The sequence below is a fragment of the Crinia signifera genome, chromosome 19, assembly GCF_055691185.1.
Source record: "Crinia signifera chromosome 19, ASM5569118v1, whole genome shotgun sequence".
In the NCBI taxonomy this organism is placed as follows: Eukaryota; Metazoa; Chordata; class Amphibia; order Anura; family Myobatrachidae; genus Crinia; species Crinia signifera.
In genome coordinates, this window is record NC_139226.1 from 136,524,897 (window position 1) to 136,552,830 (window position 27,934).

The 27,934-nt window shown below is 55.2% G+C and overlaps 1 protein-coding gene across 2 annotated transcripts in view; it reads left to right on the forward strand.

Annotated features, from left to right (window-relative positions):
• DISP3 (dispatched RND transporter family member 3) overlaps positions 1-27,934 on the forward strand; it is a 113,675-nt gene that overhangs the window by 71,490 nt on the left and 14,251 nt on the right. For both annotated transcript variants that reach the window (XM_083163438.1, XM_083163439.1), the window contains exons 13-18: positions 1,756-1,937; positions 6,970-7,097; positions 15,691-15,863; positions 18,775-18,901; positions 22,295-22,440; positions 27,463-27,622. In XM_083163438.1, coding sequence (XP_083019564.1) covers positions 1,756-1,937; positions 6,970-7,097; positions 15,691-15,863; positions 18,775-18,901; positions 22,295-22,440; positions 27,463-27,622 — 916 coding nt within the window. The remainder of the gene's footprint in view (positions 1-1,755; positions 1,938-6,969; positions 7,098-15,690; positions 15,864-18,774; positions 18,902-22,294; positions 22,441-27,462; positions 27,623-27,934) is intronic.

Consider the following 27,934-nt stretch of genomic DNA (forward strand, 5'->3'; position numbering starts at 1 on the left):
GCCAGGCGATGTGGTGCCATTCCACCTGAGTGCAGATGCCACAGTACACACTGCGTGGTATTACACTGAGGTACGCAGCATAGTACACACTGAGCAGTTTTATGCTGAGATAGGCGGCATAGTACACACTGCGCGGTATTATGCTGAGGTAGGCGGCACAGTACACACTGCACAGTATTACGCTGAGGTAGGCGGCATAGTACACACTGCGCAGTATTACGCTGAGGTAGGCGGCATAGTACACACTGCGCAGTATTATGCTGAGGTAGGCGGCACAGTACACACTGCACAGTATTACGCTGAGATAGGTGGCTTAGTACACACTGCGCAGTATTACGCTGAGGTAGGTGGCATAGTACACACTGCGCAGTATTACGCTGAGGTAGGCAGCATAGTACACACTGCGCAGTATTACTGAGGTAGGTGGCTTAGTACACACTGTGCGGTATTACACTGAGGTAGGTGGCATATTACACACTGTGCGGTATTACACTGAGGTAGGGAGGCATAGTACACACTGCACTGTATTATGCTGAGATAGGCCGCATAGTACCCACTGCGCAGTATTACGCCAATATAGGCAGCATAGTACACACCGCATGGTATTACGCTGAGGTAGGCTGCATAGTACACACTGCACAGTATTACTCTGAGGTAGGTGGCTTAGTACACACTGTGTTGTAATATGCTGAGGTAGGCCTCATAGTACACATGTGCGGTATTACACTGAGGTAGGCGGCATATTACACACTGTGCGGTATTACGCTGAAATAGGCGGCTTAGTACACACTGCGCAGTATTACGCTGAGATAGGCGGCTTAGTACACACTGCGCAGTATTATGCTGAGATAGATGGCTTAGTACACACTGCGCAGTATTACGCTGAGGTAGGCGGCATAGTACACACTGCGCAGTATTACGCTGAGGTAGGCGGCATAGTACACACTGCGCAGTATTACGCTGAGGTAGGCAGCATAGTACACACTGCGCAGTATTACGCTGAGGTAGGCGGCATAGTACACACTGCGCAGTATTACGCTAAGGTAGGCAGCATAGTACACACTGCGCAGTATTACGCTGAGGTAGGCAGCATAGTACACACTGCGCAGTATTACTCTGAGGTAGGTGGCTTAGTACACACTGTGCGGTATTACGCTGAGATAGGTGGCTTAGTACACACTGTGGTATTACGTTGAGGTCGGCCTCATAGTACACACTGCGCAGTATTACGCTGAGGTGGGCGGCATAGTACACACTGCGTAGTATTACGCTGAGGTCGGCGGCATAGTACACACTGTGCGGTGTTACACTGTAGGCGGCATAGTACACACTGCACGGTATTACGCTGAGGTAGGCCTCATAGTACACAGTGTGCGGTATTACGCTGAAGTAGGCCTCATAGCACACACTGCGCGGTGTTATGCAGAGGTAGGCGGCATAGAACACACTGTGCGGTATTACGCTGAGGTAGGCCTCATAGCAGATTCTGCGCGGTGTTATGCAGAGGTAGGCGGCATAGTACAAACTGGTATTACGCTGAGGTAGGAGGCATTCTACACACTGCGCAGATACTCAGGGACACACGGTGTTAGGCTCTAGTAGTCCGCATAGTACATATTGTGCGGTGTTATGCTGTTGTAGGCCTCATAGTACACAATGCGCGGTGTTAGGCTAAAGTAGGCCGCACAGGATACTCAGGGACACACTACTACGGGTGTCACATTGTAAATATGTTTTCATTAATTCATTGTTTAGGTGTATAAGATTCCTTACGGTAACTACACGTGGAAGCTGACCGCTTGTATGTCCACCATAGGGCTGCAGGGTGACACATGTCCCAAGAAGTGGATGATTACCTCATCAGCATGTGACACTCGGAGAGGATGGAAATTTGACTTCAGTTTCTATGCAGCGGATAAGGAGCAGTCCTCTGCCAGGTAATCACTGCTTACTACCCACCCTCAGCTCTGCCATAGTCCTAGCCAGGGGGTCTGCCATAATCCTAGCCGGGGGTCTGTCATAGTCATAAACGGGGGTCTGCCATAGTCCTAGCCAGGGGGTCTGCCATAATCCTAGCCGGGGGTCTGCCATAGTCCTAGCCGGGGGTCTGCCATAGTCCTAGCCGGGGGTCTGCCATAATCCTAGCCGGGGGTCTGTCATAGTCCTAGCCGGGGGTCTGCCATCGCCAGGGGTCTGCCATAGTCCTAGCCGGGGGTCTGTCATAGTCCTAGCCGGGGGTCTGTCATAGTCCTAGCCGGGGGTCTGCCATAGCCAGGGGTCTGCCATAGTCCTAGCCAGAGGTCTGCCATAGTCCTAGCCGGGGGTCTGCCATAGTCCTAGCCGGGGGTCTGCCATAGTCCTAGCCGGGGGTCTGCCATAGTCCTAGCCGGGGGTCTTCCATAGTCCTAGCCGGGGGTCTGTCATAGTCCTAGCCGTGGTCTGTCATAATCCTAGCCGGGGGTCTGCCATAGTCCTAGCCGGGGGTCTGCCATAGTCCTAGCCGGGGGTCTGCCATAGTCCTAGCCGGGAGTCTGTCATAGTCATAACCGGGGGTCTGCCATAGTCTTAGCTGGGGGTCTGTCATAGTCCTAGCCGGGGGTCTGCCATAGCCGGGGGTCTGCCAGAGTCCTAGCCGGGGGTCTGCCATAGTCCTAGCCGGGGGTCTGCCATAGTCCTAGCCGGGGTCTGCCATAGTCCTAGTCGGGGTCTGTCATAATCCTAGCCAGGGGTCTGCCATAGTCCTAGCCGGGGTCTGTCATAGTCCTAGCCGGGGGTCTGTCATAGTCCTAGCCGGGGGTCTGCCATAGTCCTAGCCGGGGTCTGTCATAGTCCTAGCCGGAGGTCTGTCATAGTCATAACCGGGGTCTGTCATAGTCCTAGCCGGGGTCTGCCATAGTCCTAGCCGGGGTCTGTCATAATCCTAGCCGGGGGTCTGCCATAGTCCTAGCCGGGGTCTGTCATAGTCATAGCCGGGGGTCTGCCATGGTCCTAACCGGGGTCTGCCATAGTCCTAGCCGGGGTCTGCCATAGTCCTAGCCGGGGGTCTGCCATAGTCTTAGCCGGGGTCTGCCATAACCGTGGGTCTGCCATAGTCCTAGCCACGGGTCTGTCATAGTCCTAGCCGGGGGTCTGCCATAGTCTTAGCCGGGGTCTGCCATAACCGGGGGTCTGCCATAGTCCTAATCGGGGGTCTGCCATAGTCCTAGCCGGAGGTCTGTCATAGTCCTAGCCGGGGGTCTGTCATAGTCATAGCCGGGGGTCTGTCATAGTCCTAGCCGGGGGTCTGTCATAGTCCTAGCCGGGGCCTTTCATAGTCATAGCCGGGGGTCTTTCATAGTCATAGCCGGGGGTCTGTCATAGTCATAGCCGGCGGTCTGCCATAGTCCTAGCCGGGGGTCTGCCATAGTCCTAGCCGGGGGTCTGCATAGTCATAGCCGCGGGTCTGCCATAGTCCTAGCCGGGGGTCTGCCACAGTCCTAGCTGGGGGTCTGTCATAGTCATAGCCGGGGGTCTGCCATAGTCATAGCCGGGGGTCTGTCATAGTCATAACCGGGGGTCTGCAATAGTACTAGTTGGGGTCTGTCATAATCCTAGCCGGGGGTCTGCCATAGTCACTGCCGTAGCCGGGGGTCTGCCATAGTCCTAGCCGGGGGTCTGCCATAGTCCTAGCCAGGGGTCTGCCATAGTCATAGCCAGGGGTCTGCCGTAGCCGGGGGTCTGCCATAGTCCTAGCCGGGGGTCTGCCATAGTCATAGCCAGGGGTCTGCCGTAGCTGGGGGTCTGCCATAGTCCTAGCCAGGGGTCTGTCATAGTCCTAGCCGGGGGTCTGTCATAGTCTAACCGGGGGTCTGCAATAGTGCTAGTTGGGGGTCTGTCATAATCCTAGCCGGGGGTCTGCCATAGTCATAGCCAGGGGTCTGCCGTAGCCGGGGGTCTGCCATAGTCCTAGCCGGGGGTCTGCCATAGTCCTAGCCGGGGGTCTGCCATAGTCATAGCCAGGGGTCTGCCGTAGCCGCGGATCTGCCATAGTCCTAGCCGGGGGTCTGCCATAGTCATAGCCGGGGGAATGTCATAGTCATAGCCGGGGGAATGTCATAGTCCTAGCCGGGGGTCTGCCATAGTCCTAGCCGGGGGTCTGCCATAGTCATAGCCAGGGGTCTGCCATAGCCAGGGGTCTGCCATAGTCCTAGCCGGGGGTCTGCCATAGTCCTAGCCGGGGGTCTGCATAGTCATAGCCGCGGGTCTGCCATAGTCCTAGCCGGGGGTCTGCCATAGCCAGGGGTCTGCCATAGTCATAGCCGGGGGTCTGCCATAGTCATAGCCGGGGGTCTGTCATAGTCATAACCGGGGGTCTGCAATAGTGCTAGTTGGGGTCTGTCATAATCCTAGCCGGGGGTCTGCCATAGTCACTGCCGTAGCCGGGGGTCTGCCATAGTCCTAGCCGGGGGTCTGCCATAGTCCTAGCCGGGGGTCTGCCATAGTCCTAGCCAGGGGTCTGCCATAGTCATAGCCAGGGGTCTGCCGTAGCCGGGGGTCTGCCATAGTCCTAGCCGAGGGTCTGCCATATTCCTAACCGGGGATCTGCCATAGGTGTGCCATATTCATGACCAGGGGTCTACCACAATCTTAGCTAGGGGTCTTCCATAGCCGGGGATCGGCCATATTCATAGCCGGAGGTCTGTCATAGCAATAGCCGGGGTCTGCCATAGCTGGGGGTCTGCCATAGTCTTAGCCGGGGTCTGCCATAGTCCTAGCCGGGGGTCTGCCATAGTCCTAGCTGGGGGTCTGCCATAGCCATAACTGGGGGTCTGCCATAAGCGGTCCCCATATGTGTTTATGGGGGTCGTCTCTCTCTTCTCCCTTCCTCCCTCCCTCCCTTCCTCTCTCTCCTTCCTTCTGCCCTTCCTCTCTCCCCTCACTCCCTTTCTTTCTCCCCTCCATCCTCCTCTCCCATCCCTCTCTCCCCTCCCTCTCTCTATTCTTCCCCTTTCTACCCTCTCTCTCCCCTCCTTCTTCCTCTCTACCCTCCCTCTGTCTCTCTTCCCCTACCACCCCCTCTTTCCCTCTCCCTTTTTCTCTCCCTCTCTTTTTCTCTTTTTTTCCCCTCTCTCTCTCCCCCTCCCTTTCTCACCGCTTTCCCTCTCTTCCCTCCCCCACCTGCTCTCTACCCTCAACTTGTCTGTCTCTCTTTTTCTCTTCTCTCACCGGTACCTCTCCTCCCTCCTCTTTTCCACCATCCTCTCTCCACTTCCACCCTTCCTTTCTCCCCTTCCTCCCTCTCGCCCACTCCCTCTCTCTAGCCTTCCCCTCTCTACCCTCTCTCTCATCTCCCCCTCTCTCCCCCCTCTCTCTTCCCCCTCCTTCCCTCTCTCTCTCTTCCCCTTACTTCCTCTCTTTCCCCCTCCCTTTTTCTCTCCCTCTCTTTTCTCTTTTCTCCCCATCTCTTTCCCATCCCTCTCTCTCTCCCCTCCCTCTCTTTTCCTCCCCCTCCATTTTTCACCGCTTTCCCTATCCTCCCTCCCCCACCTGCTCTCTACCCCCAACTTGTCTGTCTTTCTTTTTCTCTTCTCTCATCGGTACCTCTCTTCCCCCCTCGCTTCCACCATCCTCTCTCCCCCGCTTTCTCCCCATCCCTCTTTGTTTCCCCACCTCCTTCTCTATCCTTTCCTCTCTTCCGTCTCCCTCTTTTACTCGCTCCCCTCCCTCTCTCACTTCTCACCCTTTCCTCCCTCCCCCTCCTCCCTACCCTCCCCCACTCTCCCCAAACTTGTCTGTCTTTACCCCTTCCTCTCTCCCCCATTCCTCTTTCCCCCTCACTCTCGCACTCTCTCTTCCCCCCTCTTGCACTCTCTCCCCAAACTTGTCTGTCTCTACCCCTTCCTCTCTCTCCTCCTTCCTCTCTCCCTCCTTCCTCTTTCTCCCCTCTACCCCTCCCTCATCATTCCTCTCTTCCTTCCTCATCCCTCTCTCCCGCACTCTCTCTTCCCTCCTGCACTCTCTCTCCCTTCCCCTCTTTACAGTCTCAATGTACGTACAAAGATGAAATCAGGATACATGGCCTGTTACTGTGCCTGCATCGCTTGCGCGTCACTCGGTGTCCGCCCGGGGGCGCAGCTATGACTGAGGTATCAGAATTCTATTGCAGTATGCCAGGGAAGGGCTCATACCAGCAGAATGGCACCAAACCATTGGTGGTGAATTTGTCTGCTCAGGTCCTAGGATTGGGGCCACGGTGCATGTTCCTGTAATGCTAATGTGAGCCTGTGAGCAGGGCCCTCCTACCATCTGACTTTCTGTAAGTACCCAGTGTGTACCCTATTTCCAATTGTAAATCCTGATCCAGAAGAAGATGCCCCTGATTGAGCCGAATTCAGCATGACTGGCTTTTTAGAGAATTCGCAAATGGAGCGATTATCGAACATTCACGCAAGCTTACAGTTTGCTTTGTGCATGCTTACCATTGACAGCATTGCGAGCGGATCACAATGTAGCCTCAGAGACTGGCAGTTGGCGTTTGGGGGTGGTGATTGGCCGTTTCCTGGGTGTGTTGGAGATAAATGCAGGTGTGCCCAGGTTTATCTGTGATGCCAGCGATGACCACTCCCCGTCTGTCGCAGATTAGTGGCAGCCTCAGACCTTCTCCCAATAGCACGTTGATGTTCCCGGGATTGGAATGGATTTGCATATAGATTTCAGTCAGATCCAATCGCATTTCTTTGGCAGTTTAGCAGGGGTGTTCTTTTCTTTCAGACTGGATGCGAATTCCCCGATTAGCGATCCGTGCTGAATTAGACCCCAAGTACGCTTCAGCCTTTGTTGCATTGTTGGAGCCGTTCTCTTGTGTTGTACAATGGGTGTCACTAGTACTGCGCTTGTCATGCCCAATACCTGCACAGCGACGTCAGTACACCCTAGTTTGTTGTATGGGTCGTTCATTCTCTGTGCTTTGTGCTTCTTCTCCCACCACAGGAAGCTGTATTTTACCTTGGTGCACAAGAACCCTACACACGGCAGGATCTGCGCCAAGGCAGCGGGGTGTCCTGGGTCTGGGTCAGACGTGACCAACAGAGGAATCTTCTATGCACCTCCGGAGAAAGGTGAGAATGCTACGGCTGCAGGCGAACCCTGTAGAATCATCCGGAACACACCATTATCACCTTATAGGAATGATATGCAATTCATGGGGGCGATTTAAATAGCCACAGATTTGGGGAGTTCCTGCCTGGATGCCTTTATGCAGCTTCAGTGTCAGGAAAACGCGTGCCCACAGCCCCGGCCAAAGCTTGCGTCAAATGGCCGTAATGCGTCCTATTAGCATTAGTGAGTATTGCATAGAATAAGGACAGAATTTTTAGCACATTTAAACAAATGGGGGCTAACTGAGCCGCCCCTATGGGTTATATTACTAGCACCTGTGTGTGTGGCCGGCTGTATGTGTGCGGGATGCACCTGTGTGTGGCCAGCTGTATGTGTGCGAGATGCACCTGTGTGTGTGGTCGGCTGTATGTGTGCGGGATGCACCTGTGTATGACTGGCTGTATGTGTGCGGGATGCACCTGTGTGTGTGGCCGGCTGTATGTGTGCAGGATGCACCTGTGTGTGGCCGGCTGTATGTGTGCGGGATGCACCTGTGTGTGGCCGGCTGTATGTGTGCGGGATGCACCTGTGTGTGTGGTCAGCTGTATGTGTGCAGGATGCTCCTGTGTGTGGCCGGCTGTATGTGTGTGGCATGCACCTGTGTGTGGCCGGATGTATGTGTGCGGGATGCACCTGTGTGTGGCCGGCTGTATGTGTGTGGCATGCACCTGTGTGTGGCCGGATGTATGTGTGCGGGATGCACCTGTGTGTGGCCGGCTGTATGTGTGCGGGATGCTCCTGTGTGTGTGGCCGGCTGTATGTGCGCGGGATGCACCTGTGTGTGTGGTCGGCTGTATGTGTGCGGAATGCACCTGTGTGTGGTCGGCTGTATGTGTGTGGGATGCACCTGTGTGTGGTCGGCTGTATGTGCGCGGGATGCACCTGTGTGTGGTCGGCTGTATGTGTGCGGAATGCACCTGTGTGTGGTCGGCTGTATGTGTGCGGAATGCACCTGTGTGTGGCTGGCTGTATGTGTGCGGGATGCACCTGTGTGTGGTCGGCTGTATGTGTGTGGGATGCACCTGTGTGTGGCCAGCTGTATGTGTGCGGGATGCACCTGTGTGTGGTCGGCTGTATGTGTGCGGGATGCTCCTGTGTGTGTGGTCGGCTGTATGTGTGCGGAATGCACCTGTGTGTGGCTGGCTGTATGTGTGCGGGATGCACCTGTGTGTGTGGCCGGCTGTATGTGTGCGGGATGCACCTGTGTGTGTGGCCGGCTGTATGTGTGTGGGATGCACCTGTGTGTGTGGTCGGCTGTATGTGTGCGGGATGCACCTGTGTGTGGCCGGCTGTATGTGTGCGGGATGCACCTGTGTGTGGCCGGCTGTATGTGTGCAGGATGCACCTGTGTGTGGTCGGCTGTATGTGCGCGGGATGCACCTGTGTGTGGCCGGTTGTATGTGTGCGGGATGCACCTGTGTGTGGCTGGCTGTATGTGTGTGTGATGCGCCTGTCTGTGTGGCTGGCTGTATGTGTGCAGGATGCACCTCTGTGTGTGGCCGGCTGTATGTGCGCGGGATGCTCCTGTGTGTGTGGCTGGCTGTATGTGTGCAGGATGCTCCTGTGTGTGTGGCTGGCTGTATGTGCACAGGATGCACCTGTGTGTGTGGTCGGCTGTATGTGCGCAGGATGAACCTGTGTGTGGCCGGCTGTATGTGCGCGGGATGCACCTGTGTGTGGCCGGCTGTATGTGTGCGGGATGCACCTGTCTGTGTGGTCGGCTGTATGTGTGCGGGATGCACCTGTGTGTGGCCGGCTGTATGTGTGTGTGATGCGCCTGTGTGTGTGGCCGGCTGTGTGTGTGCAGGATGCACCTGTGTGCGGTCGGCTGTATGTGCGTGGGATGCACCTGTGTGCGATCGGCTGTATGAGCGCAGGATGCACCTGTGTGCGGTCGGCTGTATGTGCGTGGGATGCACCTGTGTGTGGCCGGCTGTATGTGCGCGGGATGCACCTGTCTGTGGCCGGCTGTATGTGTGCGGGATGCACCTGTGTGTGGCTGGCTGTATGTGTGTGTGATGCGCCTGTGTGTGTGGCTGGCTGTATGTGTGCAGGATGCACCTATGTGTGTGGCCGGCTGTATGTGTGCAGGATGCACCTGTGTGTGGCTGGCTGTATGTGTGTGTGATGCGCCTGTGTGTGGCTGGCTGTATGTGTGTGTGATGCGCCTGTGTGTGTGGCTGGCTGTATGTGTGCGGGATGCACCTATGTGTGTGGCCGGCTGTATGTGTGCAGGATGCACCTGTGTGCGGTCGGCTGTATGTGCGCGGGATGCTCCTGTGTGTGTGGCCGGCAGTATGTGTGCAGGATGCTCCTGTGTGTGTGGCTGGCTGTATGTGCACAGGATGCACCTGTGTGTGTGGTCGGCTGTATGTGCGCGGGATGCACCTGTGTGTGGTCGGCTGTATGTATGCAGGATGCATATGTGTGTGTGGCTGACTGTATGTGCACAGGATGCACCTGTGTGTGGCCGGCTGTATTTTTGTAGGATGCACCTGTGTGTGTGGCCGACTGTATGTGCGCGGGATGCTCCTGTGTGTGTGGCCGTCTGTATGTATGTAGGATGCTCCTGTGTGTGTGTGGCCGTCTGTATCTGTATGTGTGCAGGATGCACCTGTGTGTGTGGCCAGCTGTATGTGTGCAGGATGCACCTGTGTGTGTGGCCGGCTGTATGTGTGCGGGATGCACCTATGTGTGTGGCCGGCTGTATGTGTGCAGGATGCACCTGTGTGCGGTCGGCTGTATGTGCGCGGGATGCTCCTGTGTGTGTGGCCGGCAGTATGTGTGCAGGAGGCTCCTGTGTGTGTGGCCGGCTGTATGTGCACAGGATGCACCTGTGTGTGGCCGGCTGTATGTGCGCGGGATGCACCTGTGTGTGGCCGGCTGTATGTGTGCGGGATGCACCTGTCTGTGTGGTCGGCTGTATGTGTGCGGGATGCACCTGTGTGTGGCTGGCTGTATGTGTGTGTGATGCGCCTGTGTGTGTGGCCGGCTGTGTGTGTGCAGGATGCACCTGTGTGCGGTCGGCTGTATGTGCGTGGGATGCACCTGTGTGCTGTCGGCTGTATGTGCACGGCATGCACCTGTGTGCGGTCGGCTGTATGTGCGTGGGATGCACCTGTGTGCGGTCGGCTGTATGTGCACGGCATGCACCTGTGTGCGGTCGGCTGTATGTGCACGGGATGCACCTGTGTGTGGCCGGATGTAAGTGCGCAGGATGCACCTGTGTGTGTGTGGTCGGCTGTATGTGCGTGGGATGCACCTGTGTTTGGCTGGCTGTATGTGTGTAGGATGCACCTGTGTGTGGCCGGCTGTATGTGTGTAGGATGCACCTGTGTGTGTGGCCGGCTGTATGTGTGTGGGATGCTTCTGTGTGTGTGTGTGGCCGGCTGTATGTGTGCGGGATGCTCCTGTGTGTGTGGCCGGCTGTATGTGTGCAGGATGCTCCTGTGTGTGTGGCCGGCTGTATGTGTGCGGGATGCACCTGTGTGTGGCCGGCTGTATGTGTGTAGGATGCACCTGTGTGTGTGGCCGGCTGTATGTGTGTGGGATGCTCCTGTGTGTGGCCGGCTGTATGTGTGTAGGATGCACCTGTGTGTGTGGCCGGCTGTATGTGTGTGGGATGCTCCTGTGTGTGTGGCCGGCTGTATGTGTGCAGGATGCTCCTGTGTGTGTGGCCGGCTGTACAGATAGCGCAGGGCTTGTCTTTGCTGGGGATGGCGGAGGACTCGCCACCCGCCATCCCCCGCCCCGCGCCATCTGTATGTCGGAAGGGGACGCGCGTGCACGAGGTGCACGCGCGTCCCGTTCCGACGGAGCTTTTGCCCGGGTCCCCGCCGGTCCACACCGCCCCCCCGCAGCCCCCCGCAGCCCTGCCCGTCTCCCTGAAGCTGGAGACGGGCAGGACTGCACCCGCCGCGCCGCCTCGCCGCCCGGCTATTGAGACGCTCGTGCGTGGGAGACGCACGAGCGTCTCATTCAGCCAGAGCGCCAGATTGCTGGCGGATCGCCAGGGACACGGTCCTGGCGCTCCGCCAGCAATAATAAGCCCTGCTCCATCTGTATGTGTGTAGGATGCACCTGTGTGTGGCTGGCTGTATGTGTGTAGGATGCACCTGTGTGTGTGGCCGGCTGTATGTGTGCAGGATGCACCTGTGTGTGTGGCCGGCTGTATGTGTGCAGGATGCACCTGTGTGTGTGGCCGGCTGTATGTGTGCAGGATGCTCCTGTGTGTGTGGCCGGCTGTATGTGTGCGGGATGCACCTGTGTGTGGCCGGCTGTATGTGTGTAGGATGCACCTGTGTGTGTTGCCGGCTGTATGTGTGTGGGATGCTCCTGTGTGTGGCCGGCTGTATGTGTGTAGGATGCACCTGTGTGTGTGGTCGGCTATATGTGTGCAGGATGCACCCGTGTGTGGTCGGCTGTATGTGCGCGGGATGCACCTGTGTGTGGCTGGTTGTATGTGTGCAGCATGCACCTGTGTGTGGCCGGCTGTATGTGCGCAGGATGCACCTGTGTGTGGCTGGCTGTATGTGTGTGGCCAGCTGTGTGTGTGCAGGATGCACCTGTGTGTCTGGCCGGCTGTATGTGTGCGGGATGCACCTGTCTGTGTGGTCGGCTGTATGTGTGCGGGATGCACCTGTCTGTGTGGTCGGCTGTATGTGTGCGGGATGCACCTGTGTGTCTGGCCGGCTGTATGTGTGCGGGATGCACCTGTCTGTGTGGCCGGCTGTATGTGTGTGTGATGCTCCTGTGTGTGTGGCTGGCTGCATGTGTGCAGGATGCACCTGTGTGCTGTCGGCTGTATGTGCGCAGGATGCACCAGTGTGTGGTCGGCTGTATGTGCGCAGGATGCACCTGTGTGCGGTCGGCTGTATGTGCACGGGATGCACCTGTGTGCGGTCGGCTGTATGTGCACGGGATGCACCTGTGTGCGGTCGGCTGTATGTGCACGGGATGCACCTGTGTGTGGCCGGATGTATGTGCGTGGGATGCACCTGTGTGCGGTCGGCTGTATGTGCACGGGATGCACCTGTGTGCGGTCGGCTGTATGTGCACGGGATGCACCTGTGTGTGGCCGGATGTATGTGCGCAGGATGCACCTGTGTGTGGCCAGTTGTATGTGTGCAGCATGCACCTGTGTGTGGCCGGCTATATGTGCGCAGGATGCACCTGTGTGTGGCTGGCTGTATGTGTGTGGCCAGCTGTGTGTGTGCAGGATGCACCTGTGTGTCTGGCCGACTGTATGTGTGCAGGATGCACCTGTGTGTGTGGCTGGCTGTATGTGTGCAGGATGCACCTGTGTGTGTGACCAGCTGTATGTGTGCAGGATGCACCTGTGTGAAGCCAGCTGTATGTGTGCAGGATGCACCTGTGTGTGACCGGCTGTATGTGTGCAGGATGCACCTATATGTGTGGCTGGCTGTATATGTGCGGTATGCTCCTGTGTGTATGGCCGGCTGTATGTGCGCGGGATGCTCCTGTGTGTGTGGCCGGCTGTATGTGTGTGGGATGCTCCTGTGTGTGTGGCCTGCTGTATGTGTGCAGGATGCTCCTGTGTGTGTGTGTGGCCAGCTGTATGTGTGTGGGATGCTCCTGTGTGTGTGGCCGGCTGTATGTGTGTGGGATGCTCCTGTGTGTGTGGCCGACTGTATGTGCACAGGATGCACCTGTGTGTGGCCGGCTGTATTTTTGTAGGATGCACCTGTGTGTGTGGCCGACTGTATGTGCGCGGGATGCTCCTGTGTGTGTGGCCGGCTGTATGTATGTAGGATGCTCCTGTGTGTGTGTGGCCGTCTGTATCTGTATGTGTGCAGGATGCACCTGTGTGTGTGGCCGGCTGTATGTGTGCAGGATGCACCTGTGTGTGTGGCTGGCTGTATGTGTGCAGGATGCACCTGTGTGTGTGGCCGGCTGTATGTGTGCAGGATGCTCCTCTGTGTGTGGCCGGCTGCGTGTGTGCAGGATGCTCCTCTGTGTGTGGCCGGCTGTGTGTGTGCAGGATGCTCCTGTGTGTGTGGTCGGCTGTATGTGTGTGGGATGCTCCTGTGTGTGTGGCCGGCTGTATGTGTGTGGGATGCTCCTGTGTGTGTGGCCGGCTGTATGTGTGCAGGGTGCTCCTGTGTGTGTGTGTGTGGCCGGCTGTATGTGTGCAGGATGCTCCTGTGTGTGTGTTTGGCCAGCTGTATGTGTGTGGGATGCTCCTGTGTGTGTGGCCGGCTGTATGTGTGCAGGGTGCTCCTGTGTGTGTGTGGCCGGCTGTATGTGTGTGGGATGCTCCTGTGTGTGTGGCCGGCTGTATGTGTGCAGGATGCTCCTGTGTGTGTGTGTGTGTGTGGCCAGCTGTATGTGTGTGGGATGCTCCTGTGTGTGTGGTTGGCTGTATGTGTGCAGGGTGCTCCTGTGTGTGTGTGGCCAGCTGTATGTGTGTGGGATGCTCCTGTGTGTGTGGCCGGCTGTATGTGTGTGGGATGCTCCTGTGTGTGTGGCCGGCTGTATGTGTGCAGGGTGCTCCTGTGTGTGTGGCCGGCTGTATGTGTGCAGGATGCTCCTGTGTGTGTGGCCGGCTGTATGTGTGCAGGTTGCTCCTATGTGTGTGTGGCCGGCTGTATGTGTGCAGGATGCTCCTGTGTGTGTGTGTGGCCAGCTGTATGTGTGTGGGATGCTCCTGTGTGTGTGGCCGGCTGTATGTGTGCAGGGTGCTCCTGTGTGTGTGTGGCCGGCTGTATGTGTGTGGGATGCTCCTGTGTGTGTGGCCGGCTGTATGTGTGCAGGATGCTCCTGTGTGTGTGTGTGTGTGTGTGTGTGTGTGTGTGTGGCCAGCTGTATGTGTGTGGGATGCTCCTGTGTGTGTGGTTGGCTGTATGTGTGCAGGGTGCTCCTGTGTGTGTGTGGCCAGCTGTATGTGTGTGGGATGCTCCTGTGTGTGTGGCCGGCTGTATGTGTGTGGGATGCTCCTGTGTGTGTGGCCGGCTGTATGTGTGCAGGGTGCTCCTGTGTGTGTGGCCGGCTGTATGTGTGCAGGATGCTCCTGTGTTTGTGTGTGTGTGTGTGTGTGGCCAGCTGTATGTGTGTGGGATGCTCCTGTGTGTGTGGTCGGCTGTATGTGTGCAGGGTGCTCCTGTGTGTGTGTGTGTGGCCGGCTGTATGTGTGTGGGATGCTCCTGTGTGTGTGGCCTGCTGTATGTGTGCAGGATTCTCCTGTGTGTGTGTGTGTGGCCAGCTGTATGTGTGTGGGATGCTCCTGTGTGTGTGGCCGGCTGTTTGTGTGTGGGATGCTCCTGTGTGTGTGGCCGGCTGTATGTGTGCAGGGTGCTCCTGTGTGTGTGGCCGGCTGTATGTGTGCAGGATGCTCCTGTGTGTGTGTGTGTGTGTGTGTGTGTGTGTGTGTGTGTGTGTGTGGCCAGCTGTATGTGTGTGGGATGCTCCTGTGTGTGTGGTTGGCTGTATGTGTGCAGGGTGCTCCTGTGTGTGTGTGGCCAGCTGTATGTGTGTGGGATGCTCCTGTGTGTGTGGCCGGCTGTATGTGTGTGGGATGCTCCTGTGTGTGTGGCCGGCTGTATGTGTGCAGGGTGCTCCTGTGTGTGTGGCCGGCTGTATGTGTGCAGGATGCTCCTGTGTTTGTGTGTGTGTGTGTGTGTGGCCAGCTGTATGTGTGTGGGATGCTCCTGTGTGTGTGGTCGGCTGTATGTGTGCAGGGTGCTCCTGTGTGTGTGTGTGTGGCCGGCTGTATGTGTGTGGGATGCTCCTGTGTGTGTGGCCTGCTGTATGTGTGCAGGATTCTCCTGTGTGTGTGTGTGGCCAGCTGTATGTGTGTGGGATGCTCCTGTGTGTGTGGCCGGCTGTTTGTGTGTGGGATGCTCCTGTGTGTGTGGCCGGCTGTATGTGTGCAGGGTGCTCCTGTGTGTGTGGCCGGCTGTATGTGTGCAGGATGCTCCTGTGTGTGTGTGTGTGTGTGTGGCCAGCTGTATGTGTGTGGGATGCTCCTGTGTGTGTGGCCGGCTGTATGTGTGCAGGGTGCTCCTGTGTGTGTGTGGCCTGCTGTATGTGTGCAGGATGCTCCTGTGTGTGTGGCCGGCTGTATGTGTGCAGGGTGCTCCTGTGTGTGTGTGTGGCCGGCTGTATGTGTGTGGGATGCTCCTGTGTGTGTGGCCGGCTGTATGTGTGCAGGGTGCTCCTGTGTGTGTGGCCGCCTGACAATAGGACAGGTTATGGCTGCTGATTCATGTTCCTATCTGCTGGATAAATGTGTTTGCTATTTGAAAATGAGTGACAGGCAGGGTGCAGCCGCTGGGGTCTGGCCAGCATTTAATGGGCGTGGCCATGAAACTGCAGGCGTGGCCCTGCCTGTTGGGGCAACACATGATGTCAGCGAATTTGGCAGAAAGCCTTTTCATACCGGACAGAACGTATGTGTCAGCCCGCAGCGTAGCGCGGGGATTCAAACAGCAGGGAGGGATTTTTAATTGGTGGGGCAGCGAATGTATGCAGCCTAGCGTGCAGGTCTGCATGACCCCCTAAGATGCATAGTCATTTTCTACCTTGGATTTTCAGGAACTCCAAAGAAGTTCTCTCCTACACTGGAATTCAATCCTTGTCTGAACAGTGCGTGCGGGAAGCCGGCGGTCCGTCCTCTGGTAGACACCGGAGCCATGGTGTTTGTCGTGTTTGGGATTCGAGGAGTAAATCGGACAAGGATCCCTGATAATCATGTGCTTGGGGAGCTGGTATGATACACAGGTTCTATACATCTCAATCACGTGTGAGGCATGAGGCACTCCGTAGAATCATTCATCAGTAGTGCTCATAGGGAAGATCACTGGTCCCCCAGCAAGCCAGTCACAGATATTTATAATGGGTGTGTTACTAATTAGGAATGCTTTGTGAAGTCCAGTAGTTACTGTGTATAAATTCTCAAATATGTCCAAATAGGCAGTCACTCCCCATTGTGTGTCTGCTGCGGCACTCCTGGGGCTTCTCGTCTGGCAGTGATGTGCTATAGTACCATAGTGTGTCTGGGCTGCGGCACTCCTGGGGCTTCTCGTCTGGCAGTGATGTGCTATAGTACCATAGTGTGTCTGGGCTGCGGCACTCCTGGGGCTTCTCGTCTGGCAGTGATGTGCTATAGTACCATAGTGTGTCTGGGCTGCGGCACTCCTGGGGCTTCTCGTCTGGCAGTGATGTGCTATAGTACCATAGTGTGTCTGGGCTGCGGCACTCCTGGGGCTTCTTGTCTGGCAGTGATGTGCTATAGTACCATAGTGTGTCTGGGCTGCGGCACTCCTGGGACTTCCTGTCTGGCAGTGATGTGCTATAGGACCGTAGTGTGTCTGGGCTGTGGTTCTCCTGGGGCTTCTCGTCTGGCAGTGATGTGCTATAGTACCATAGTGTGTCTGGGCTGCGGCACTCCTGGGACTTCCTGTCTGGCAGTAATGTGCTATAGTACCATAGTGTGTCTGGGCTATGGTTCTCCTGGGACTTCCTGTCTTGCAGTGATGTGCTATAGGACCTTAGTGTGTCTGGGCTGCGGCACTCCTGGGGCTTCTTGTCTGGCAGTGATGTGATGTAGTACCATAGTGTGTCTCGGCTGCGGCACTCCTGGGACTTCCTGTCTGGCAGTAATGTGCTATAGTACCATAGTCTGTCTGGGCTGCGGCACTCCTGGGACTTCCTGTCTGGCAGTAATGTGCTATAGTAACATAGTGTGTCTGGGCTGCAGCACTCCTGGGACTTCCTGTCTGGCAGTGATGTGCTATAGTACCTTAGTGTCTCTGTGCTTTGGTTCTCCTTGGGACTTCCTGTCTGGCAGTGATGTGCTATAGTACCATAGTGTGTCTGGGCTGCGGCACTCCTGGGACTTCCTGTCTGGCAGTAATGTGCTATAGTAACATAGTGTGTCTCGGCTGTGGCACTCCTGGGACTTCCTCTCTGGCAGTGATGTGCTATAGTACCATAGTGTGTCTAGGCTGCGGCACTCCTGGGACTTCCTGTCTGGCAGTAATGTGCTATAGTAACATTGTTTTTCCCGGCGCTGCGGCACTCCTGGGACTTCCTGTCTGGCAGTGATATGCTATAAGACCTTAGTGTGTCTGTGCTGTGGTTCTCCTGGGACTTCCTGTCTGCCAGTGATGTTCTATAGTACCATAGTGTGTCTGTGCTGTGGTTCTCCTGGGACTTTCGGTCTGGCAGTGATGTGCTATAGGACCTTAGTGTGTCTGTGCTGTGGTTCTCCTGGGACTTCCAGTCTGGCAGGGATGTTACATAGTTACATAGGGGGTTATTCTAGTCCATTCTTTCTGACAAAATCCTTCTTAGATGGACAAAACCATGTGCACTGCGGGTAGGGCAGATGTAACTTGTGCAGAGAGAATTAGATTTGGGTGGGGTTTTTCTTCAAAGTGAGATCTATATTGAAGTGTAAAATCATGCAGTCAGTATTTTCCCTGCACAGAAACAAAATAACTCACCCAAATCTAATTCTCTCTGCAGGTGTTACATCTGCCCCCCTGCAGTGCACATGGTTTTGTCCATCTAAGAAGGATTTTGTCAGAAAGAATGAACTAGAATAAACCCCATAGTTTTTAAGGCTGAATAAAGACTCACGTCCATCCTGTTCAACCATGGAGCCCAGAATTGTACTCCATCGGTGAAATGTAATAGGATGAGAGATACAGAAAGTGAGAGATTTGGAAATCTCCAGGTTTTTTTAAAGCGGCAATCATTTACACTGCAAAATCAAACTGATTTTGCAGTGTAAATGATTGCCGCTTTAAAAAAACCTAGAGATTTCTTACCAAACCTCTCACTTTCTGATTCTCTCATCCTATTACATTTCACCCCATATTCCAGATGTGGTCTAACCAATGCTTTGTACAGTGGCATAATTACATTTGAGTTCCTAGACTCCATACCCCTTTTTATGCATGCTAGTATCCTGTTGGCCTTAATTGTTGCTACATTACATTGAGCGCTACACCCCAGTTTGTTGTCTATTTGGACTCCTAGGTCCTTTCTAAGTTCTGAATTACACAGTGCCTTCCGACTTAGGTTATATTTAGCACACTGGTTATGTTTCCCAAGATGCATAACCTTGCATTTATCCACAGTGAACCTCATTTTCCACTTTTTTGCTATAGGGCGGTAGTGTGTCTGTGCTGTGGTTCTCCTGGGACTCTGGTATTATCGCATATTACTGCCATAAGGAAGTCCCAGAAGAACCACAGCACAGACATACTATGGTATTATAGCACATTACTGCCAAACAGTAGTGTGTCTGTGCTGTGGTTCTTCTGCAACTTCCTATCTGTGATATATATATTACAATAAGAGAATGTGGCCATTTTTCTGCGCTTACAGAACAGCAGCACTTCCATAGAACCTGCTGTTAATAGAGGAACGGGGGTAGAGATGAAAGAAAAGTAAACCTAGAAGTTCGCTCTATATATTCACCATAAAGTATTCACAATGGTAAAATCCAGCATGTTTATTCAACTCTTCAATAAACTAATCTTTCTTCAGACCTACATTTCTCATATGGTTCCAATGTTTGATCCAGCACAAGTATGATTATATATATATTATTGCTCACATTTTGCAGATTCAGCTTCTGATGCGCTTCTTGCTTTTGCCTTCTGATAGGGCAGGGTGATCTACGATGAGAAGTTTGACCTCTTTAAAGAGATTGGTAATCTGTGTCGGCTGTGCAAGATGATTGCCGGTAACTCAGAGCTGGTGAAGCCCGGTGGAGCGCAGTGCCTACCTTCAGGTGCATATCACATATTTACTTGTCATATTGGATATTTGTAAAGCAGTGGAAATCTCAGATCATTGGTCCAGGTGAGAGGCAGAGAAGGCTGATGTATAATGAACAGATACTCAGCAGCTGTCAGGGTCGCTGGTACTGATTTACCTTGTTACAGTATTGCTGTATTGTGCGCAGTAGAAGCAGCGGGTGGTGTCACGTGGAGTTAAGTGACACAATGATTATGTCACTTAAATCCCTACCATGAGCAGACCATAGACAGATCTCCCCTGTACCTGGTGATATCAGGAACTACCATGATAGGACCATGGGCAGATCTTCCCTGTACCTGGTGAGATCAGGAACTACCATGATGGGACCATGGACAGATCTTCCCTGTACCTGGTGATATCCAAAACTACCATGATGGGACCATGGACAGATCTTCCCTGTACCTGGTGAGATCAGGAGCTACCATCATAGGACCATGGGCAGATCCCCCTGTACCTGGTGATATCAGAAACTACCATTATGGGACCATGGACAGATCTTCCCTGTACCTGGTGAGATCAGGAACTACCATGATAGGACCATGGGCAGATCTCCCTGTACCTGGTGAGATCAGGAACTACCATTATGGGACCATGGAGAGATCTTCCCTGAACCTGGTGAGATCAGGAGCTACCATCATAGGACCATGGGCAGATCCCCCTGTACCTGGTGATATCAGACACTACCATGATGGGACCATGGACAGATCTTCCCTGAACCTGGCGAGATCAGGAGCTACCATGATGGGACCATGGACAGATCTTTCCTAAACCTGGTGAGATCAGGAGCTACCATGGTGGGATCATGGACAGATCTTCCCTGAACCTGTGAGATCAGGAGCTATCATGATGGGATCATGGACAGATCTTCCCTGAACCTGGTGAGATCAGGAGCTACCATCATAGGACCGTGGACACATCTCCCTGAACCTGGCAAGATCAGGAGCTACCATGATGGGACCATGGACAGATCTTCCCTGAACCTGGCTAGATCAGGAGCTACCATGATGGGACCATGGGCAGATCTTCCCTGAACCTGGCTAGATCAGGAGCTACCATGATAGGACCATTGGCAGATCTTTCCTGAACCTGGCGAGATCAGGAGCTACCATGATGGGACCATGGACAGATCTTCCCTGAACCTGGTGAGTTCAGGAGCTACCATGATTGGACCATGGACAGATCTTCCCTGAACCTGGTGAGATCAGGAGCTACCATGATGGGACCATGGACAGATCTTTCCTGAACCTGGCGAGACCAGGAGCTACCATTATAGGACCATGGACAGATCTTCCCTGAACCTGGCAAGATCAGGAGCTACCATCATAGGACCATGGACAGATCTCCCTGAACCTGGCAAGATCAGGAACTACCATGATGGGACCATGAACAGATCTTCCCTGAACCTGGCGAGATCAGGAGCTACAATGATGGGATTATGGACAGATCTTCCCTGAACCTGGCGAGATCAGGAGCTACAATGATGGGATTATGGACAGATCTTCCCTGAACCTGTGAGATCAGGAGATACCATGATGGGACCATGGGCTGATTTCTGCTGTATACGGTGAGATCAGGAGCTACAGACCATGGACACATCTCTGCTGTACCTGGTGAGATTAGGAGCTACCATGATAGGACCATGGACAGATCTCCCCTGTATCCGGCGAGATCAGGAGCTACCACGATGGGACCATGGGTAGATCTCTGCTGTATCTGGCGAGATCAGGTGCTACCACGATGGGACCGGGATACAGTCATTGGGTCACCAGCATGATGTTCGACAAGCATTAGGTTGACATGCATTTAGGTCGACATGCGGGAAGGTCAACATGACGTTAGGTCGACAGAGTCATTAGAGCCCCAGGGTCATTAGGTCGACATTGTTAAAGTTGACCCGGTCATTAGATCGACATGTTGTTTTTTTACTGTTGTTTGAGCCAAAATGTGCAGACAGGCAGTATTTTATGCCCTACCATCCAGTAGGACGTGGTGGGAGAATAAAATAGTGTGCCGAACATTCCAGTTAAAAAAAAAAATTGACTTTTTCAATGTTGACCTTACCCATGTCGTCCTAATGAACCTGTCAACCTAAATGCATTTCGACCTAATGGTGCCAACCTAATGCTTGTCGACCATAATGCTGGTGACCTAATGATCCATACCCATGGGACCATGGACAGATCCCCCTGTACCTGGTGAGATCAGAAGCTACCATGGGCAGATTTCTGCTGGATTTGGCGAGGTCAGGAGATACCATGATGGGACCATGGGCAGATCTCCCCTGTATCTAGCGAGATCAGGAGATACCATGATGGGACCATGGGCAGATCTCCCCTATATCTGGCAAGATCAGGAGATACCATGATGGGACCATGGGCAGATCACCCCTATATCTGGTGAGATATGGAGATACCGTGATGGGACCGTGGGCAGATTTCTGCTCTATTCGGCGAGTTCAGGGGATACCATGATTGGACCATGTGCAGATCTCCTGTGTATCCGATGAGATCTGGAGCTACCATGATGGGACCATGGGCAGATCCCCCTGTACCTGGTAAGATCAGGAGCTACCATGATGGGACCATGGGCAGATCTCCGGTGTATCTGGTGAGATCAGGAGATACCATGATGGGACCATGGGCAGGTCTCCGCGGTATCTGGTGATATCTGGAGATACCATGATGGGACCATGGGCAGATCCCTCCTGTATCTGGTGAAATTAGGAGATACTGTAGAGAAAAGCTCCAGGATATGACCCACGGATATGACGCAATGGCCACCCAACATGGTGGGATTCAGAGACGGCTCCGTTGTCCCAACCAATGTGACTGAATTACGTGATTGTTCCCAACCAGCCCAAGCAGAAAACACATTTATCTGTTATATTAGTACTTACAAAGGTTTTTTTAAGGAAACAAAGATGGCAGGATATTCTGGACAGGGATGGATCCGATACCGTGGACTAGCGGGTGGAGTGCGAGGAGTGGGCGAAGGGTGGGGAGTAGGCGGAGAGTGATTAGAGGGCAAGGAGTGGACGGAGCGTGAATAGCGAGTGGAGGAGCGGGCAGAGGATGAGGAGAGGGTGGGAGGAGGGTAAACAGAGGACGAGGAGCAGGCAGAGGGTGAGGAGCTGGTAAGGGGAGGGTAAGCAGAGGATGAGGAATGGGCGGAGGATGAGGAGCGAGCAGGTGGGGGAGGGTAAGCAGAGGACGAGAAAGGGGTGGGGGAGGGAAAGCAGAGGACAAGGAGCGGGTGGGGGAAGGTAAGCAGAGGATGAGGAGAGGGTGGAGGGTGAGGAGCGGGCAATCGTGGGTCACGGGCAGGAATACAGGATGCCTGTAATTTATTGTCTCGTTCTCCCCAGGTTACAGTATATCCTCCATCCTTCAGATGTTACATCCCGAGTGTAAAAACATCCCGGAACCAAACCTCCTCCCGGGCCAGCTGTCCCATGGGGCTGTCGGAGTAAAGGACGGGAAGGTCCAGTGGATCTCGATGGCGTTTGAATCTGTAAGAGCGATAAATTTGGCAGTCGTTGTGGGAATTTTTATTTATCACAGACGCAGTAATGCAGGGCAGCGCCGGGTAATAACACATCGCAATGGAAGTGCTTCTTATTGACGCTTATTGGGATTTCAGTGACACAGAGGGTGAAATTTACCAAGGCAAATATGCCTAAAAAAAAATCGTATTTGTAAATACAATTTTTGGGGGGACCGTATTCGTATTTTTGGCATTTACTATTCCAAAAATGCACCGATTTGTATTCGTAATTCATATTGATGGCACATTCGTATTTGTATTTACAAAAATTATGAAAACCATTGGGTTCTGCTGCAAGCCTGGACCGCATACTGGGACTTGGAGAACCACAAGTCCCAGCATGTGGCCCATTAATGGGCTTGCTGGGACTCTTAGTTCCACAGCAGTACCAATAGTTAAATAAAAACACACAGGCCCGACTACAGCAGCCGGGGTGGACTATAGATAGCGGGAGCAGCACAGGCCCGACTACAGCAGCGGGGATGGACTATAGAGAGCGGGAGCGGCACAGGCCCGACTACAGCAGTGGGGGTGGACTATAGAGAGCGGGAGTGGCACAGGCCCGACTACAGCAGCGGGGATGGACTATAGAGAGTGGGAGCGGCACAGGCCTGACTACAGCAGCGGGGATGGACTATAGAGAGCGGGAGCGGCACAGGCCTGACTACAGCAGTGGGGGTGGACTATAGATAGCGGGAGCAGCACAGGCCTGACTACAGCAGCCGGGGGTGGACTATAGAGAGCGGGAGTGGCACAGGCCCGACTACAGCATCGGGGATGGACTATAGAGAACGGGAGCGGCACAGGCCCGACTACAGCAGCGGGGGTGGACTATAGAGAGTGGGAATGGCACAGGCCCGACTACAGCAGCGGGTATGGACTATAGAGAGCGGGAGCGGCACAGGCCCGACTACAGCAGCGGGGATGGACTATAGGGAGCGGGAGCGGCACAGGCCCGACTACAGCAGCGGGGGTGGACTATAGCGAGCGGGAGCGGCACAGGCCCGTCTACAGCAGCCGGGGTGGACTATAGAGAGCGGGAGTGGCACAGGCCCGACTACAGCAGCGGGGATGGACTATAGAGAGCGGGAGCGGCACAGGCCCGACTACAGCAGCAGGGGGTGGACTATAGAGAGCGGGAGCGGCACAGGCCCGACTACAGCAGCAGGGATGGACTATAGAGAGCGGGAGCCGCACAGGCCCGACTACCGCATCGGGGGTGGACTATAGAGAGCGGGAGCGGCACAGGACCGACTACAGCAGTGGGGGTGGACTATAGAGAGTGGGAGCGGCACAGGCCCCACGACAGCAGCGGGGGTGGACTATAGAGGGCGGGAGCGGCACAGGCCCGACTACAGCAGCCGGGGTGGACTATAGTGATCGAGAGCAGCACAGGCCCGACTATAGCAGCGGGGGTGGACTATAGAGAGCGGGAGTGGCACAGGCCCGACTACAGCATCGGGGATGGACTATAGAGAACGGGAGCGGCACAGGCCCGACTACAGCAGCGGGGGTGGACTATAGAGAGTGGGAATGGCACAGGCCCGACTACAGCAGCGGGTATGGACTATAGAGAGCGGGAGCGGCACAGGCCCGACTACAGCAGCGGGGATGGACTATAGGGAGCGGGAGCGGCACAGGCCCGACTACAGCAGCGGGGGTGGACTATAGCGAGCGGGAGCGGCACAGGCCCGTCTACAGCAGCCGGGGTGGACTATAGAGAGCGGGAGTGGCACAGGCCCGACTACAGCAGCGGGGATGGACTATAGAGAGCGGGAGCGGCACAGGCCCGACTACAGCAGCAGGGGGTGGACTATAGAGAGCGGGAGCGGCACAGGCCCGACTACAGCAGCAGGGATGGACTATAGAGAGCGGGAGCCGCACAGGCCCGACTACCGCATCGGGGGTGGACTATAGAGAGCGGGAGCGGCACAGGACCGACTACAGCAGTGGGGGTGGACTATAGAGAGTGGGAGCGGCACAGGCCCCACGACAGCAGCGGGGGTGGACTATAGAGGGCGGGAGCGGCACAGGCCCGACTACAGCAGCCGGGGTGGACTATAGTGATCGAGAGCAGCACAGGCCCGACTACAGCAGCGGGGGTGGACTATAGAGAGTGGGAGCGGCACAGGCCTGACTACAGCAGCGGGAGTGGATTATAGAGAGCGGGACCAGCCCAGGCCTGACTACAGCAGCGGGGGTGGACTATAGAGAGCGGGAGCAGCACAGGCCCGACTACAGCAGCGGGGGTGGACTATAGAGAGCGGGAGCGGCACAGGCCCAACTACAGCAGCGGGGGTGGACTATAGAGAGCGGGAGCGGCACAGGCCCGACTACAGCAGCGGGGGTGGACTATAGAGAGCGGGAGCGGCACAGGCCCGACTACAGCAGCAGGGATGGACTATAGAGAGCGGGAGCCGCACAGGCCCGACTACCGCATCGGGGGTGGACTATAGAGAGCGGGAGCGGCACAGGCCCGACTACAGCAGCGGGGGTGGACTATAGAGAGTGGGAGCGGCACAGGCCCCACGACAGCAGCGGGGGTGGACTATAGAGGGCGGGAGCGGCACAGGCCCGACTACAGCAGCCGGGGTGGACTATAGTGAGCGAGAGCAGCACAGGCCCGACTACAGCAGTGGGGGTGGACTATAGAGAGTGGGAGCAGCACAGGCCCGACTACAGCAGCGGGGGTGGACTATAGAGAGCGGGAGCGGCACAGGCCCGACTACAGCAGCAGGGATGGACTATAGAGAGCGGGAGCCGCACAGGCCCGACTACCGCATCGGGGGTGGACTATAGAGAGCGGGAGCGGCACAGGCCCGACTACAGCAGCGGGGGTGGACTATAGAGAGTGGGAGCGGCACAGGCCCCACGACAGCAGCGGGGGTGGACTATAGAGGGCGGGAGCGGCACAGGCCCGACTACAGCAGCCGGGGTGGACTATAGTGAGCGAGAGCAGCACAGGCCCGACTACAGCAGTGGGGGTGGACTATAGAGAGTGGGAGCAGCACAGGCCCGACTACAGCAGCGGGGGTGGACTATAGAGAGCGGGAGCGGCACAGGCCCAACTACAGCAGCGGGGGTGGACTATAGAGAGCGGGAGCGGCACAGGCCCGACTACAGCAGCGGGGGTGGACTATAGAGAGCGGGAGCGGCACAGGCCCAACTACAGCAGCGGGGGTGGACTATAGAGAGCGGGAGCGGCACAGGCCCGACTACAGCAGCGGGGGTGGACTATAGAGAGCGGGAGCTAGCTCTGCTCCCTCCAGCGGACACGCGATGCCCCCTCTGTCCCCTTCCGGTTGGCGGCGCAGCATGGGTGCTGGCTTAGCCGCTTCACTTGCGCACTTCCGGGTTTTCCTCTCCACATACCGGTTGGTCAGGCGCGTGTCACTCAGAGTGCCTTGGCGTGCCACGCGTGTCATAGGTTAGCCATCTTGGCCTTAGGCTGTACCGTCTGCCAGACAGTAGCCTCCGGAACAGGTCATGTGCAGGGTGGGACTTGTCCTCAATGATCTTACCTGCTCATTTCAGGACCCGGGCATTATAGATGTCCTACACTGCAGGGAGGTTTGTGCCGATGATTTTCTATGCTGGTTTCACATTGCATTGTAGTCTGTGTCTGTCGTTATCTGAGGCCGAACTAAACCATAACCACATAGACACATGACAGTCACTGCGCAGTGTAACACAGCGACACTAAGTGCCCCAAATCATTACGTTGTCTTAAGTGCTGTCCCCTGACATGAATCTAGAAGTGGCCTGATTCTGTAACCATGTACCCGGTGCTATAACTCTCTGTGCAGTAATCATGTACCTGGTGCTATCCCTGTCTGTAACCATGTACCCGGTGCTATCCCTCTCTGCGGTAACCATGTACCCGATGCTATCCCTTTCTGTAACCATGTACCCGGTGCTATCCCTCTCTGTAACCATGTACCAGGTGCTATCCCTGTCTGTAACCATGTACCCAGTGCTATCCCTCTCTGTGCTGTAACCATGTACCTGATGCTAACCCTGTCTGTAACCATGTACCCGGTGCTATCCCTCTCTGCAGCAACCATGTACCCGGTGCTATCCCTGTCTGTAACCATGTACCCGGTGCTATCCCTCTCTGCGGTAACCATGTACCCGATGCTATCCCTCTCTGTAACCATGTACCAGGTGCTATCCCTGTCTGTAACCATGTACCCGGTGCTATCCCTATCTGTGCTGTAACCATGTACCTGATGCTAACCCTGTCTGTAACCATGTACCCGGTGCTATCCCTGTCTGTAACCATGTACCCGGTGCTATAACTCTCTGTGCAGTAACCATGTACAGTACCTGATGCTATCCCTGTCTGTAACCATGTACCCGGTGCTATCCCTCTCTGCAGTAACCATGTACCCGGTGCTATCCCTGTCTGTAACCATGTACCCGGTGCTATAACTCTCTGTGCAGTAACCATGTACCTGATGCTATCCCTGTCTGTAACCATGTACCTAGTGCTATCCCTCTCTGCGGTAACCATGTACCCGATGCTATCCCTCTCTGTAACCATGTACCCGGTGCTATCCCTGTCTGTAACCATGTACCTGGTGCTATCCCTCTCTGTAACCATGTACCCGGTGCTATCCCTCTCTGTAACCATGTACCTGATGCTATCCCTGTCTGTAACCATGTACCCGGTGCTATCCCTCTCTGCGGTAACCATGTACCCGATGCTATCCCTCTCTGTAACCATGTACCCGGTGCTATCCCTGTCTGTAACCATGTACCCGGTGCTATCCCTCTCTGCAGTAACCATGTACCTGATGCTATCCCTGTCTGTAACCATATACCCGGTGCTATCCCTCTCTGTAACCATGTACCCGGTGCTATCCCTGTCTGTAACCATGTACCTGGTGCTATCCCTCTCTGTGCTATAACCATGTACCCGGAGGGATGGAGATGGCAGCACTGAGCGGACCAGAGAGATCGCCACTAATTCTCCATATCTCTGCACAGACCACCTACAAGGGCAAATCCTCCTTCCAGACATACAAGGATTACCTACGGTGGGATACGTTCCTGCAGCAACAGCTGCTGCTCCTCCCTGCGGACTCTGCGCTGAGACGTGGTTTCCAGACCTGTGAGCACTGGAAACAGATCTTCATGGAAATCATAGGTGAGCGCACACTCTGCACAAGATGGCTGCCATCCTCGTGCTAGAGAAAGAGTTTACTCATTGTACTATTGTTACATGGCTGGGAGGGGCAACCGCACACCCTGCTCCCTACGATCAACTGACCACAGAGCAAGTAATGTGTCCCACACACCCTGCTCCCTACAATCACCTGACCCCAGAGCGATTAACATGTCTCCCCTCCGATCACCTGACCACAGAGCGAGTAACGTGTCTCCCCTCCGATCACCTGACCCCAGAACGATTAACATGTCTCCCCTCCGATCACCTGACCACAGAGCGAGTAACGTGTCT